Source organism: Lupinus angustifolius, unplaced genomic scaffold, assembly GCF_001865875.1.
Source record: "Lupinus angustifolius cultivar Tanjil unplaced genomic scaffold, LupAngTanjil_v1.0 Scaffold_29_18, whole genome shotgun sequence".
Classification (NCBI taxonomy): domain Eukaryota; kingdom Viridiplantae; phylum Streptophyta; class Magnoliopsida; order Fabales; family Fabaceae; genus Lupinus; species Lupinus angustifolius.
The window spans coordinates 1-11,595 of record NW_017720563.1 but is presented as its reverse complement, the minus strand read 5'-3'; the positions used below and the strand labels follow the sequence as shown (position 1 = coordinate 11,595).

The 11,595-nt window shown below is 33.1% G+C and overlaps 2 protein-coding genes and 1 long non-coding RNA gene across 7 annotated transcripts; 1 reads left to right on the top strand and 2 right to left on the bottom strand.

The window, feature by feature from the left end:
- Window positions 1-1,505: 1,505 nt before the first annotated feature.
- On the bottom strand, window positions 1,506-4,245 carry LOC109338560 (protein-S-isoprenylcysteine O-methyltransferase A). 5 transcript variants are annotated; one of them, XM_019575828.1, is made up of 4 exons: window positions 4,089-4,242; window positions 3,926-3,991; window positions 2,560-2,638; window positions 1,506-2,448 (listed from the first exon to the last, which is right to left on the bottom strand). In XM_019575828.1, the coding sequence occupies exons 2-4, from the start codon at window positions 3,926-3,928 to the stop codon at window positions 1,853-1,855; spliced, it is 678 nt and encodes a 225-aa protein (XP_019431373.1). In that variant the 5' UTR covers window positions 3,929-3,991; window positions 4,089-4,242; the 3' UTR covers window positions 1,506-1,852. The 5 variants fall into 5 exon arrangements, with proteins under 5 accessions (XP_019431373.1, XP_019431374.1, XP_019431375.1 ...); XM_019575829.1 differs by having other exon boundaries at window positions 4,108-4,242; XM_019575830.1 differs by having other exon boundaries at window positions 3,926-3,965; window positions 4,108-4,242.
- Window positions 3,002-3,340, top strand: LOC109338562. The gene is made up of 2 exons (XR_002106564.1): window positions 3,002-3,179; window positions 3,253-3,340. It is a non-coding gene; the product is annotated as an uncharacterized LOC109338562 (long non-coding RNA).
- Window positions 4,246-5,095: 850 nt separating the features above from the next.
- On the bottom strand, window positions 5,096-9,179 carry LOC109338563 (transmembrane 9 superfamily member 2-like). Its single transcript, XM_019575833.1, has 7 exons — window positions 8,871-9,179; window positions 7,872-7,912; window positions 7,192-7,774; window positions 6,954-7,091; window positions 6,683-6,839; window positions 6,095-6,579; window positions 5,096-5,520 (listed from the first exon to the last, which is right to left on the bottom strand). The coding sequence occupies exons 1-7, from the start codon at window positions 9,014-9,016 to the stop codon at window positions 5,301-5,303; spliced, it is 1,770 nt and encodes a 589-aa protein (XP_019431378.1). The 5' UTR covers window positions 9,017-9,179; the 3' UTR covers window positions 5,096-5,300.
- Window positions 9,180-11,595: the final 2,416 nt, after the last annotated feature.

Below are 11,595 nucleotides of genomic sequence, written 5' to 3'. Positions count from 1 at the left end.
TCTTTTCAACTACCTATCATCGCTGGTTGAAATGTAGAGAACCATTTTGGGAATGATCTGGCCACCACTTTTAGCATGAGTTGAAGGTTGAAATATTAAGCCATATAGATAATCATATCACAAAACAAAGGCAATACATATAACAATCATCAATTGTTGAAATCCATAGCCTATTATTGATAGGTTGGGTAACTGTATAAATTGAGAGAGAATGTTTACGATTCAGATAATTATTTTTTCTAATTGCAGACTAAAAAAGATGATGTTTTGAATGAGTTGAGACAATATGTCGATTAATGTTAAATTATTTGTTCTATGAACCCATACAATACGATAAACAAAGGATTCATGAATGCACACTATAATGTAATTCATTTTGGTATTTCATCGAATAGAATGTAAGCAAAGATAGGTGAAGAAGAAAACCATGATAACAATATTTAAGCATAAACTTAAGAGAAAATGAGCGAGTTATAATCTTAAGTGCATACCTTACATTTCTAAATACCATCCAGAGGGAACTTTTGTTGATGTCACATTCTTCTACACACCATCAATATTGATTATTGATTATAATGTAAAATTGCATTATATCCACGTTCTACCTGCAAAATGGAAAATGAGAAATGATAAAGTATCATGAGAAAATAAGAATGTGAAAGGAGGAAGTAGTGAGTAGTCATGTTGGCTTTATAATTTATTATAGAAGAATGTGAAATGCTAAAGTAGTGAATGAGAAACCCATGCCCCAGCGGGTAGTTAAAAAGTAAAAAATGGGAGAGGGGTTGAAGAACTGCTGCAGTTTAGAAAAGTAACCGTGAATTTATAATAAGAGAATAAGAAGTTTGTAGAAACATAAAGTTAGAAATTATAAAGAGTAAAATAGACAACAAAAATTACTCCATGGTAGTTATTTTAAGTATTTGCTTTATATATTAGTATAGATATCATAATGGGTTAATTTTAAACACGAGTAACCCTCATGATTAGAGAATAGATTTTATATGTTCTCATTTATTCTTCAATAAAAATAATTTCCTATTTTTCTATCATCATTATTATTATTATTATAAATGAGTAGTTCCATAATTTATATATCATAATGGGTTAATTTTCACACTATTCATTCTTGTGAGTATTGTCATTTGGATATTAGAGAGCAAACTCGTTTGAATATATTTCTCATATAATCACACCTTTTAGGTAGATTGGGATAAGCTGAGAAGTGAATCTAAGTACTCACCTACAATATTAAACTTGAACCCTAATTCATGAGAGTATGATTAGTAAAAGAACCATTGGACTACCACAGAAATTGACAAGAGATAAAGTAAGAAATTAGCTTGGTTAGTCTACCTTTGCACTTAAATTTCACGGGAAGGATATATTAAACGTTAATTCATTATTGTTTGATAATCTCTATTTTAGACACTCTTCTTTGATTTAATACCATTTTCTGAAAAAATGATTAATAATTAATTGAATCAATTAGCAACCAATTCATGTTGGATCAGGTATTTTACATTTTATTACTTGCTTACAGAAAACCGTGTTGCACAATGCACACATCATGTACCAAGTTAAGAAGTCCAAATTTCTGACGTATACTTGCTTCCACACTCAAATTACTCACACACAAACAACAGGCCCTAGTTGAATGGGTAACAAAGCTAAATTATATTGGTTTGTTTGGAACATGAGGGAGAAGCATCACAGTACTGTGGCTAGTGATAAAATCGACAGCAAGCACTTTGTACCACCAGCAATGTGAAGCAAGTTCAAATTCAAACTTTGTTGATCACTTGGAATGAATTTCACAGGATATAGCTCAGCTCACAAAATTGACAAGTCTTCAATTTACAAACGGCACCCCTGACACAACTTGTTCGGCATATTCTTCATACTGTGCTCCAAAAAACTGTCTCAAAAAGTACTCTTCATAAGGTATTCGCTTAGCGAAAAAGTTCCAGACAACAGCAGCAAATGCAATAGTTGATATGGGATTGCAGAGCATTATTTGAGTGCCAACAGACCAAATGAGGAAACCACAGTACCCAGGATGACGAATAAATCTATATATACCATGAGTAATCAGCTCGTGATGCTCATCGTGATAAACCCTTATAAGATGTGTAAAGGATTGCCCCGCTGTAATGATTGCCATCTTCCGTATTATTTCTCCGATCACGATCAGTGCCAGTCCCAAATCACTGATCAACCACTGTTCCTTTAGCTCCGGAAATAAAACAATCTCAATTGCGTATTCTAGAAACGAAAAGATCATTGCCAAAACATAGTGTTTGCTAATCAAAAGGGACTTCAGAGTTACACTTGATCTCCCATGAAAGGCTATTGCTAGAAAATATTCAGAACTGTGAAAGAAGAGTATTGCAAGTAACATCTGAGATAACTGTCTGCAAGCGGTGTAGCTAAGGAGTTCTGTCATTTCTGCCAAATAAAGTAAATTAGTCTCTCTTGTTTTGCAGTGTGGTTAATTCTTATGTATGTTATGCCACACAAACACTTTTCTGATGAAACTATCTCAGGTAAAAATCAGACCTGAAAAAGATGCCCAGTAATGTATAATTAGTACTGGAAATTGTATTTTGTCACTAAGAAAATGCTTCAGGTAGGACGCCTGCAAAATATTGACAGGGGTAGATCAAAACAATTAAACTTAAAGTTTTTGGCAATAAAGAACTTCAGGGCCTGTTTTTCCTACATAATCATAAGTTCTGATATGTAGTGCAAATTGCAATGCAAAAATAAAAATACAGACTCTAAGTTCAGAATACTGACACACAATTTGCTTTCATGGACAGAATTGCAGCAGTTATCAACAGATTGACAAGCTGAATTTATTTTAACAAAACAAGCCTTATTCCCATCGCAATGAGTTGGTTATAAGGATTAAATGTTTGCTACTAGTTCTATCTAAAACCAAATTTTCTAAAAACCCATTTATAGCAATATATTTCATTTAATTCTACCTATGTCATGACATGACACCTGAGGTCACAGATTTAAAAAACTTTTGGGCTTGTGGAGCAAGGTTGTACAATTTACCCCCTTAGATCCTATTAGGTAGGAGTCTCATATATTGAGTTGTCCTTTTATATCTACCCGTTTCATGTTTTCTTGTCAAATTTTTCATAGTTGGTCCCAAACCCAGATAAAAAGTGAAGGTTGTTTTAAGCAAACAATTCGTCAAATATTTATGACAAGCTAGGTCTTAATTGGGGTGGTTACCAGTTTGTGATTTTCAAAAGAAAACTTGTTTGGCAAAATTTGAGCTGAAATGGTTTTTTACCCATTTTCAAAACCATTTAACATCAACTTTTTTGGTGTAATCAAGGGTATCCCATCACCTTGACCTTTTGGTCAATCTGGGAATCCAATTGAGTCTTCCTTACATTACTAGACCAACACTTTGTTAATTTTCACCACAATTTTCAAAACAATAAAAAAAGATTTCATGGTTTCAGCTTTTAGTTTCAAAATTATAACACATTACTGCCACTTAATCACCACCACCTACACCTCCTCCACCACCATCTCAACAACCACCACCACTCCAGTGACCACCTCCATCGTAACCATGAGCATCACATTGTGATGGAGGTGGTTATTTAGCTGAGTTTTTGAATCCCTCCAAGCAAGGTCAAGAACTAGTTTAATCAACAACAGTGTTAAACTCTTCCTCAAGCGACTATCACAGAAAGATTAACTAAACTCTTTCTCTTTGGATCCAACTTGCAATTACAAGTCCAGAAAATTAATAAATAAATAATGCTCATGACTAGTTACAGAATATAGCAATGATGAATTGATGATTCAGAATATCAATTTCACAAACCCACACACCAATCTTAGCCACAACAACAAATTTTACAATTCGAGCGAAGGAATTCAAGAAATGACAAACCATTTAGACACTGCAGAGTGATCAACATAGCTTCCTTCCCATTACTCTGGTTAATTGAATTAACGGCTAAAAAAAATCAAAGGTTTAATATCATTGTATCAGATTTAATTCACAATTTCTGAAACCCAAAATAAAATAATAAAAACAGAATTAAGAAGATACCAAGGAATGAAATATCGTATCGTATTGCATGAAAATGTTGAGAAATGGTCGCAAACATCAAAATCCTAACACGAACACGATTGAGAAAGAAGGCTAGACAAAGAAGCAGATTTGTTTTTTCAGGTAAAGTATAATAGTTTGTTCACTATCACTTATTTATTTGGATATTAAGTTTTTTTTTTTGTACTACTACCACCTTATGATTATGCAATTACTTCTTTCACCTCTCCCAATAAATGTTCCTCTAGTGATTGAATTACTTATCTCTTAGTAATATTAAAGTGTCAAACTATATAACCATATCAAATTCTCAGAGACACTCATTTAAAATTTTGATTAAGGTACAACAATTTTGTACCACTTATCTACCTACTTAGGAGCATGAATTTTAATCCAACCCTATAATCAAGATAGAGATACAGTACTATTTATTTATCTTTTTCTTTAAATCAGTTACATTATTTATTTTTGCGAATTGATTTTTGAAATATAAGAAATTTATCGGTAAATTTTGTCACTGATAAATATGAACCATAGCATTATATTACTCTCAAGTTTTGGTAATAATCCACAATCTTAACGAAGTTAGCTTTTGATGAAAGATAGTTTGTAAATGTGACATGATACTGTCCAACATTATATTATTTATTCTTGCAATTTGTTCTCTATCTACTCTGGAATCCTATACAGGTGCCACATTTGTACCAACAAAAATATACTGTACAATGTTTTTAAATTAGGAAGGTCCCCAACTATGGATAATCATAACCAAAATAAGAATTTAATCATAGCTATCACAATAATAAACTCAGCACAATGAAGTTTAATAGCTACTTCCAAAAGAAAGTGTGACAATTTATCTTTTCTTTTACCACAAAAATTAGTTAGGGTGGACAACATCTGATGGGTATTTATAACACTTTCCAAGTTTTCAATGATCTCCAATGAATTGCAATTTGAATTTGCCATATTTTCTGTCAAACCGAGTTGTTTTGACACTGCTAGATATTGATTAAAAAGATGATAGTATAAAATTCTTCACAAAGCACCCTTTGTGATTTAACAATTTGGTTCTGAAGCTAGAAACCCACCCAAATCCTAATCCAGCTTTCCCATATAGTACATAAAAGAACATCAAAATTACTATAATTTTCTACAGTGTCGCCTATGAAATGAAGATAGTAGCTTTCGGGAACTAGTGAGGACAAAATGCCTACTCGCATTTGATAGATCGGTATATATGACGGACAAAGAGCAAAGCTGCACGGAATCCAACAGTTCCAAGCATTAAGAAGAAACCGTAGCATATGCATGCCATGTATCCGAAGAAAAATGAGGTCTGCATGAATCCAGACATATCGGAACGTGCATAGTAGTAATACAAACAATAGGCGTAAATAAATAACCCTGTTGAACCACCACAAAGGAATGATCTGTAATAAAACAAAAACAGAATGGTCAAGCCCAGTGAGCACATCATAAATTTTGGTTGAATTCAGGCTTAATGGAGCTTCATCTAATTCATTTTGAAAGTGCATCTCCCTCAAAATCAAATAGTCAAAAAGAAAATGATAATGAATAAAGAAATGCATAGAGCAAGAAAATTCGCACTCTCGAGAATCAATTTAGTTTACTGAGGGTGATGACAATAAGGTCCAGACATTTTGAAACACCAAATAGAACCATGAAATAACACTTTTCCATGCATGTTCGTAAGTTAGCACTTTGACCGACAAACCTTCAAGTGAGAATCAACCAATTCAATAATAAACTTCCCAATAGTGAACAGTTATAGCCTAAAAAAGAGTGAACAATTATCCCAATCTTTCACATTTACCTCCTAATCTAATAAGAAAATCATACATCAAACACGAACAGAAAGCTAACTGAAAACTCAGTTGAAATCCCGTATTTATTTGTTAATTGTTATTCAGCCATTAGGAATATAAACTCTAAGCCATAATGCATCAGGAGAAGAAACAAATATGACAAATATTGATTTCTTACCTCCACCACCACTCATGGTCCTCAGCAGCAAGTTGGAAGTATGTCAATGCTACAGTAATGAAAGCGGTAACGATCAAGAGAATGATGAAAACAATGAACAAGATGCTGTAGATGGTGTAAATCCTGTGACCCCAAACACTAGCGAAAATATAGTAAAGTTCAATGTATATCGCACTGAATGGTAAAAATCCCGCCATTGCCATCTGTGGAATTGTTCTGCGATACCATGGCAAAGGTGGAATCTCTCTTGGATATTTAGTTGTTCGGCAAGGAGCTTGAAATTCAGCCTTGCTATTCTTCCCAGCAATCCCACCCAAGACAAGCAAAGGAGATGTAACAAGAGTCCATATGAGAACTATAACTACTATTGTGCCGAATGGGAGGGCAGCAGTAGCATTGTAAGTAATTGCAACAGTGTTCAGAAAGCAAAACGTGAGAAACAGAGGACCACAGAAAATGCATCCGGTCAAGAGCAGATTCCTAACCTGTCATGACAAAAAAGAACAATAATGAAACAACGAATGACCGAAAACAAATGCAATTCAATGGAGAGTGGAGCAAATTGCATAGAATTTCACAAATGAATACCCAGTTAGTTCCTTCTAATTGACAATAGAATGAGGTTGCAGTATAGCCGGCAATTCCTGAAGTGAGTGCATATATAACAACAAGTGCGGTAAATAGCGCCCCTCGGTTGTATGGATAAAATACACCCACAAGTGCCAAGATGAATATGAATATAGTACTGCATAGCAAGCATAAATACAATTTATTGAGAGGAAACAATAAAATCACAATGTAACTTTCCTGAAATAAGCTTCCATAATAGAGACATTGTTAGTGGCTAGAAGAAACTTACAGGGTAAAAAGTTGGGTGCCGGATCCAAGGGCAGCTGCGAATATAGACTTATACTTGGGAAACCTAAAGACATCTCCATGTATATATTTCCAGCCAGTCTCTTCCTGATCTTCTGCAGATTCTTCATCATGGGCATACCTATTTACAGGTAACATCTACAATTAAGCAAAAATAGGACATAGACTCCCGAGCTTTGTCAACAGCAACAAGCACACGAAAAATAACAAATGCTACTTACTTGACAAAATCATTCTTAAGGACTCGCATCAGAATAGTTGCAAGGAAACCAGTTAGAAGGAGGACCGTCACGCATGAGTTAATAATTGAGAACCAGTGGATTTCCAAATGATGGGGCTGTGAGGATGATTGAGAGTACTTGTCCATCCGCTTATCAAAAGGAGTGTTGGTCTCCTTCCATTTTACAGTATACAAAAATTCCACATCAACTTCATTATCCTCTGTAAGGTCCACAAGAGCATTAGGATCTGTTTGCACATTGATTTCGATGACATGGTCCTTATTGTAAAAGATGTCAAAGTGAATATGCTTGTAAAGGTAGTACTTATAATCACTTGGATCTTTTCCGTCCTTATCAACTTTCCCAATGAATCCCCAAATCGGCAAATCATCATAGTACATCTGGAAGTAGTAGTCCTTGCGGACAGCAGATCGAAACAGGGCGATATCTTCCTTCTTGAGTGTCTTCTTGCAAACTGCCACAGACTCTTTGTCCCGTTGGAACTCGAGTTTGTAAGGAGCACTAACCAAACGATCTCCATTTAAGACTTCACCAAGAGCTTCTTTTTTCTCTTTTAAATCACCTGCAATCGAATCTCAAATATGTTACAGAAAACTGCATTCACAAATCGCAAATCACAATGGAAACCAATAACGATAAAAAACCCAAAGAAAACCAACCTGGCAAGCAGAATGGGAGATCAAAATAACGATAGGTCTCACTGAAAAACGACAGGAGCAGGGCGCATTATTATCAGAATACATCAATCTATCAACATACAATTTATAAATTTCCAATATATTCAAACACTAATCTAAAATATACAAAAAACATATCACATCAACATACAAGTCATAAATCTCAAACAAATTCAAACACTAATTTAAAATATAAAAAGCACATTATCATTAAACGCATTAACATATCAAATACATCATTAATAAATCTCCAACAAAGTCAAACAAATAAACACTATCATTACAAAACATATGAACATGAAATTTATAAATCTGCAACAAATTCAAACACTAACACTAACAAGTTCATAAATAATAAATTGCTCAGTATTCAATGAACACATCAAATTATTCTAGTTTAATCAGCAACAGATCCAGCAAGTAGAAACCAAGATCCAAAAACAATGTAGATTTATAGAAACACACAGTGGGTGAATCATGAAACACACATGATTCAAAATCGACATTGAAACTACTTAATTACTAAAAACCAGCTCAGATCGAAACCTATATGGAATCAGATTCATGCCATGTCTATCAAAAATGCCTTTAACAAGTACTAAAACTTATTATTACTTAGTCGTAGGAGATTAGTCTTTACCCATCGGCCTAGAAATTATCAAAAAGCTTATGAATAGTACTAAGAGATTAGTCTTTAGCTATCGACTGAGGAAATGTCAAAAACTTATTAATTAGTCGTACGAGAATAGTCTTCAACTATCGACGGAGGAATTGTCAAAATATTATTAATTAGTCCAAAGAGATTAATCTTTAACTATTGGCCAATGAATTGTCTCGTAAGAGATTAGTCTTTAATTATCGACCATCGAATTGTCAATATTTTATTGATTAGTCGAAAGAGATTAGTCTTCAACTATCGACCGAGTTTAAACTCGAAAATAATAATAATGATAAGAGAAAATGAATGTAGGGAGAGCAGACCTGGGATTATGAAAAGGACCAACTTTGTTGGCATAGAGAGGTACAAGATCTCCTTCATGATAACGGTGATCTGATGGATCGGATCTGACGGTGGAGAAAGAAGAAGTGATGAATGTGAAGAAGAGAAAGAAGAAGAGTGATTTCATTTTAGTTTAGTTTTTGTTTAATTCTTCTCTACTCTTGGGATTGGAGTAGAAGAAGAAGAAAAGTGTAATAGAAGGTGTGAGAAAGGAGAATGGATGTTAATAAATGGAAGGAAGGGGTTGAGTAAGGTGTGGATGATGAAGACTCTTCTCCTCACTTGTATTATTATTGTTTCATGTTTTAACTTTTAAGCAAAGTGGAATTTTAATCAATCTCATTTAAAATAGATTACTCATTCTATCAAATTTTGGTATATATTGTATTATTATGAATAAAATATTTCTTTTGAGTGTCCTTTACTTCACATACAATAAATTGGTGTATAGGAAGGATAGAACTAAATTAATTTTGATATTTTAGAAGATACATGGAAAAAGTTAAAATAAAATGAATATATCAAACATCAAAAGTTTTTAAAATAAAAGGATAGAAGATATATTAATTTTCAATAAAGGTGATGTATTAACTAAAGGCACATAAGTACTAGAATGAATAATAGAGATTTATTTAGAAAAAATATAGAGGCAAATGGTACATTAAGTTTTTGAGAAAAAATGTATACGATCATAGTTTATGAGATTTATACACTATTATTATATTATCTACCATTCTTATTTAATAATCATTAATTTTTCAAAAAAGTAATACAAATAAATAATGGATGATGTAGTAATTGTGTATAAGTCTTTACAAAGTGCTTCTAATTGGTATGTGTTATAAGATTGAGTTTGAGTCTTATGGTTTCTCGCCTACATTCCAATACTAGATAATGTAGAACTTCATACAATAATATATTTCAAACTGTCTCAATACTATCCACATTCATTGAAATAGACAACTAACTCATTCCTTAGAAAATTTACATAAGCTTCATATTGCTCAATCTCTAACTCTCTTCATCGGCTCTACCACATAAAAACATGTTCCTCCTTTGGTATAAGCCATTTAGGGTATCATTGATAATTTTTTCAAGAGCCTAACTCTATGAATCTATCGTGCAACTTCCCATATCGATGTCCAATGTAACAGCCACCTAACTCTCTATTATAAGGAAGTCTTTCGATATTATGGAACATCTACACTAAATTTCACCAACAACCGCCATTTTCAATACTCAACCCAATTAAACAATGGAGTTTCCTTGGAAAGCCTCAACTACTACCATGTTTGCCTACTCCGACAATCATATTATAAAAGAACTATCATACTCCACCATAAGGAGTATACATATAACTAGGACTGGCAATGTGTAACACCGCAAATTTTACTACCTTGAAAATATATGTTTTTATTAATACTTTTATTAATTATATTTTCGAAAATGAATTTCTGGGAAATTTCGGTAAAGAATTAGACGAAACTCTAGTTGAGTTTTAGTCTTGTAATTCTATTTCTAACTTGGTGGTAAAGTTTCATGATTTTCAGAGACAGTCGGTTTCGGACCGCTGTCGGGGCCGAATCTCACCCGGTACGGCTCAAAACGTGGTTTTTGAGTCCCGTAACTCGGAATTGAATTCTGATCGCGCCGTTGGCTTCGTAATCACATTTCGAGTCAAGATAGACTCTGAGTTGGTTCATAACTATTTTCTAAAATATTTTCACTCGGAATGCCGAAATTCGAAGTTCCAACCGTAAAGTAAAATCGGGCGATCATTTTTGGCTACTCGAGCATGGTTTTAATCGCGTGCGTTTCGTCAAAGTTGTAGCATCGCATGAGTCACTTCATAAAATCTACCTACTAAATCTTATAGATTTCACTCATTAATGCATTGATTTACTACCCCAAAATCCCCTAAATCACTCAACAAATCCTCTCACTCCACCACCATTAGACACATCCCCTATGCTAGTCTAAATCTACTTACCTTGCATTAAATTTTATGATTTGATGAGGGTGAGGCTCTCCTATAAATACCTCACCCCATTCTCTCATTTTTACACTAAATTTTCTATACAAACTAAGGTAGTCTTTTATGTTTCTTCTTCATCTTCTTCTCATACTTCATAGAAAGTTATGAGCTTTTATTATGTTGTTCATAAAGTAGAGTTTATATTTGTTCTTTAAGTATTTTATGAAGGCATAACTAAAGGGGATGATAATAAAATCATGTGAACCTTTATGTAGTTTTTGACCTTTGTAAATCTTGAAATTTCTTCCTTGTTCTTAGATGGAAAAACTATATCTTCGGACAAGGTTAGATGAGTTATTTTTGGAAAATATTAGAAATTATTGTTAGTATTTGAATATGTTTAAAGGTGATGATTTTAACATCAAAGGAACCTTTAATATGTTTAGGAAAAAGTTTGTATTTTATTCTTGAAAGTTTATGATGTTGATAAGTTGTTGTTAAAAATGTTTTATTTTTAGAAAGTATTATGTTTAAAAATGGTTTAGCATATTTTACTCTTTGATTTCCAAGTTAAAATAATGATTTGGGATAAAAGATGATTTATTAAAGTCTTGACTTCATAAACTTAAAGTGTTATGAAATTTTGGATATTAAAGTAGTAGAAAGTCTTACCTTAGGATTTATTTTCATGACTATGAAAATAACACTTACTAACCCTTGAGGTTTTTTCC

Excerpts from the sequence above, each read along its gene's own strand:
- LOC109338560 (XM_019575828.1), bottom strand. Across the intron at positions 2,449-2,559 it reads TTACTGGGCATCTTTTTCAG|AAATGACAGAACTCCTTAGC; the intron begins GTCTGATTTTTA and ends TTTATTTGGCAG.
- LOC109338563 (XM_019575833.1), bottom strand. The coding sequence starts at position 9,016 with ATGAAATCACTCTTCTTCTTTCTCTTCTTCACATTCATCACTTCTTCT. Across the intron at positions 7,913-8,870 it reads GGTCCTTTTCATAATCCCAG|TGAGACCTATCGTTATTTTG; the intron begins GTCTGCTCTCCC and ends GTCGTTTTTCAG. Across the intron at positions 7,775-7,871 it reads TCTCCCATTCTGCTTGCCAG|GTGATTTAAAAGAGAAAAAA; the intron begins GTTGGTTTTCTT and ends ATTCGATTGCAG.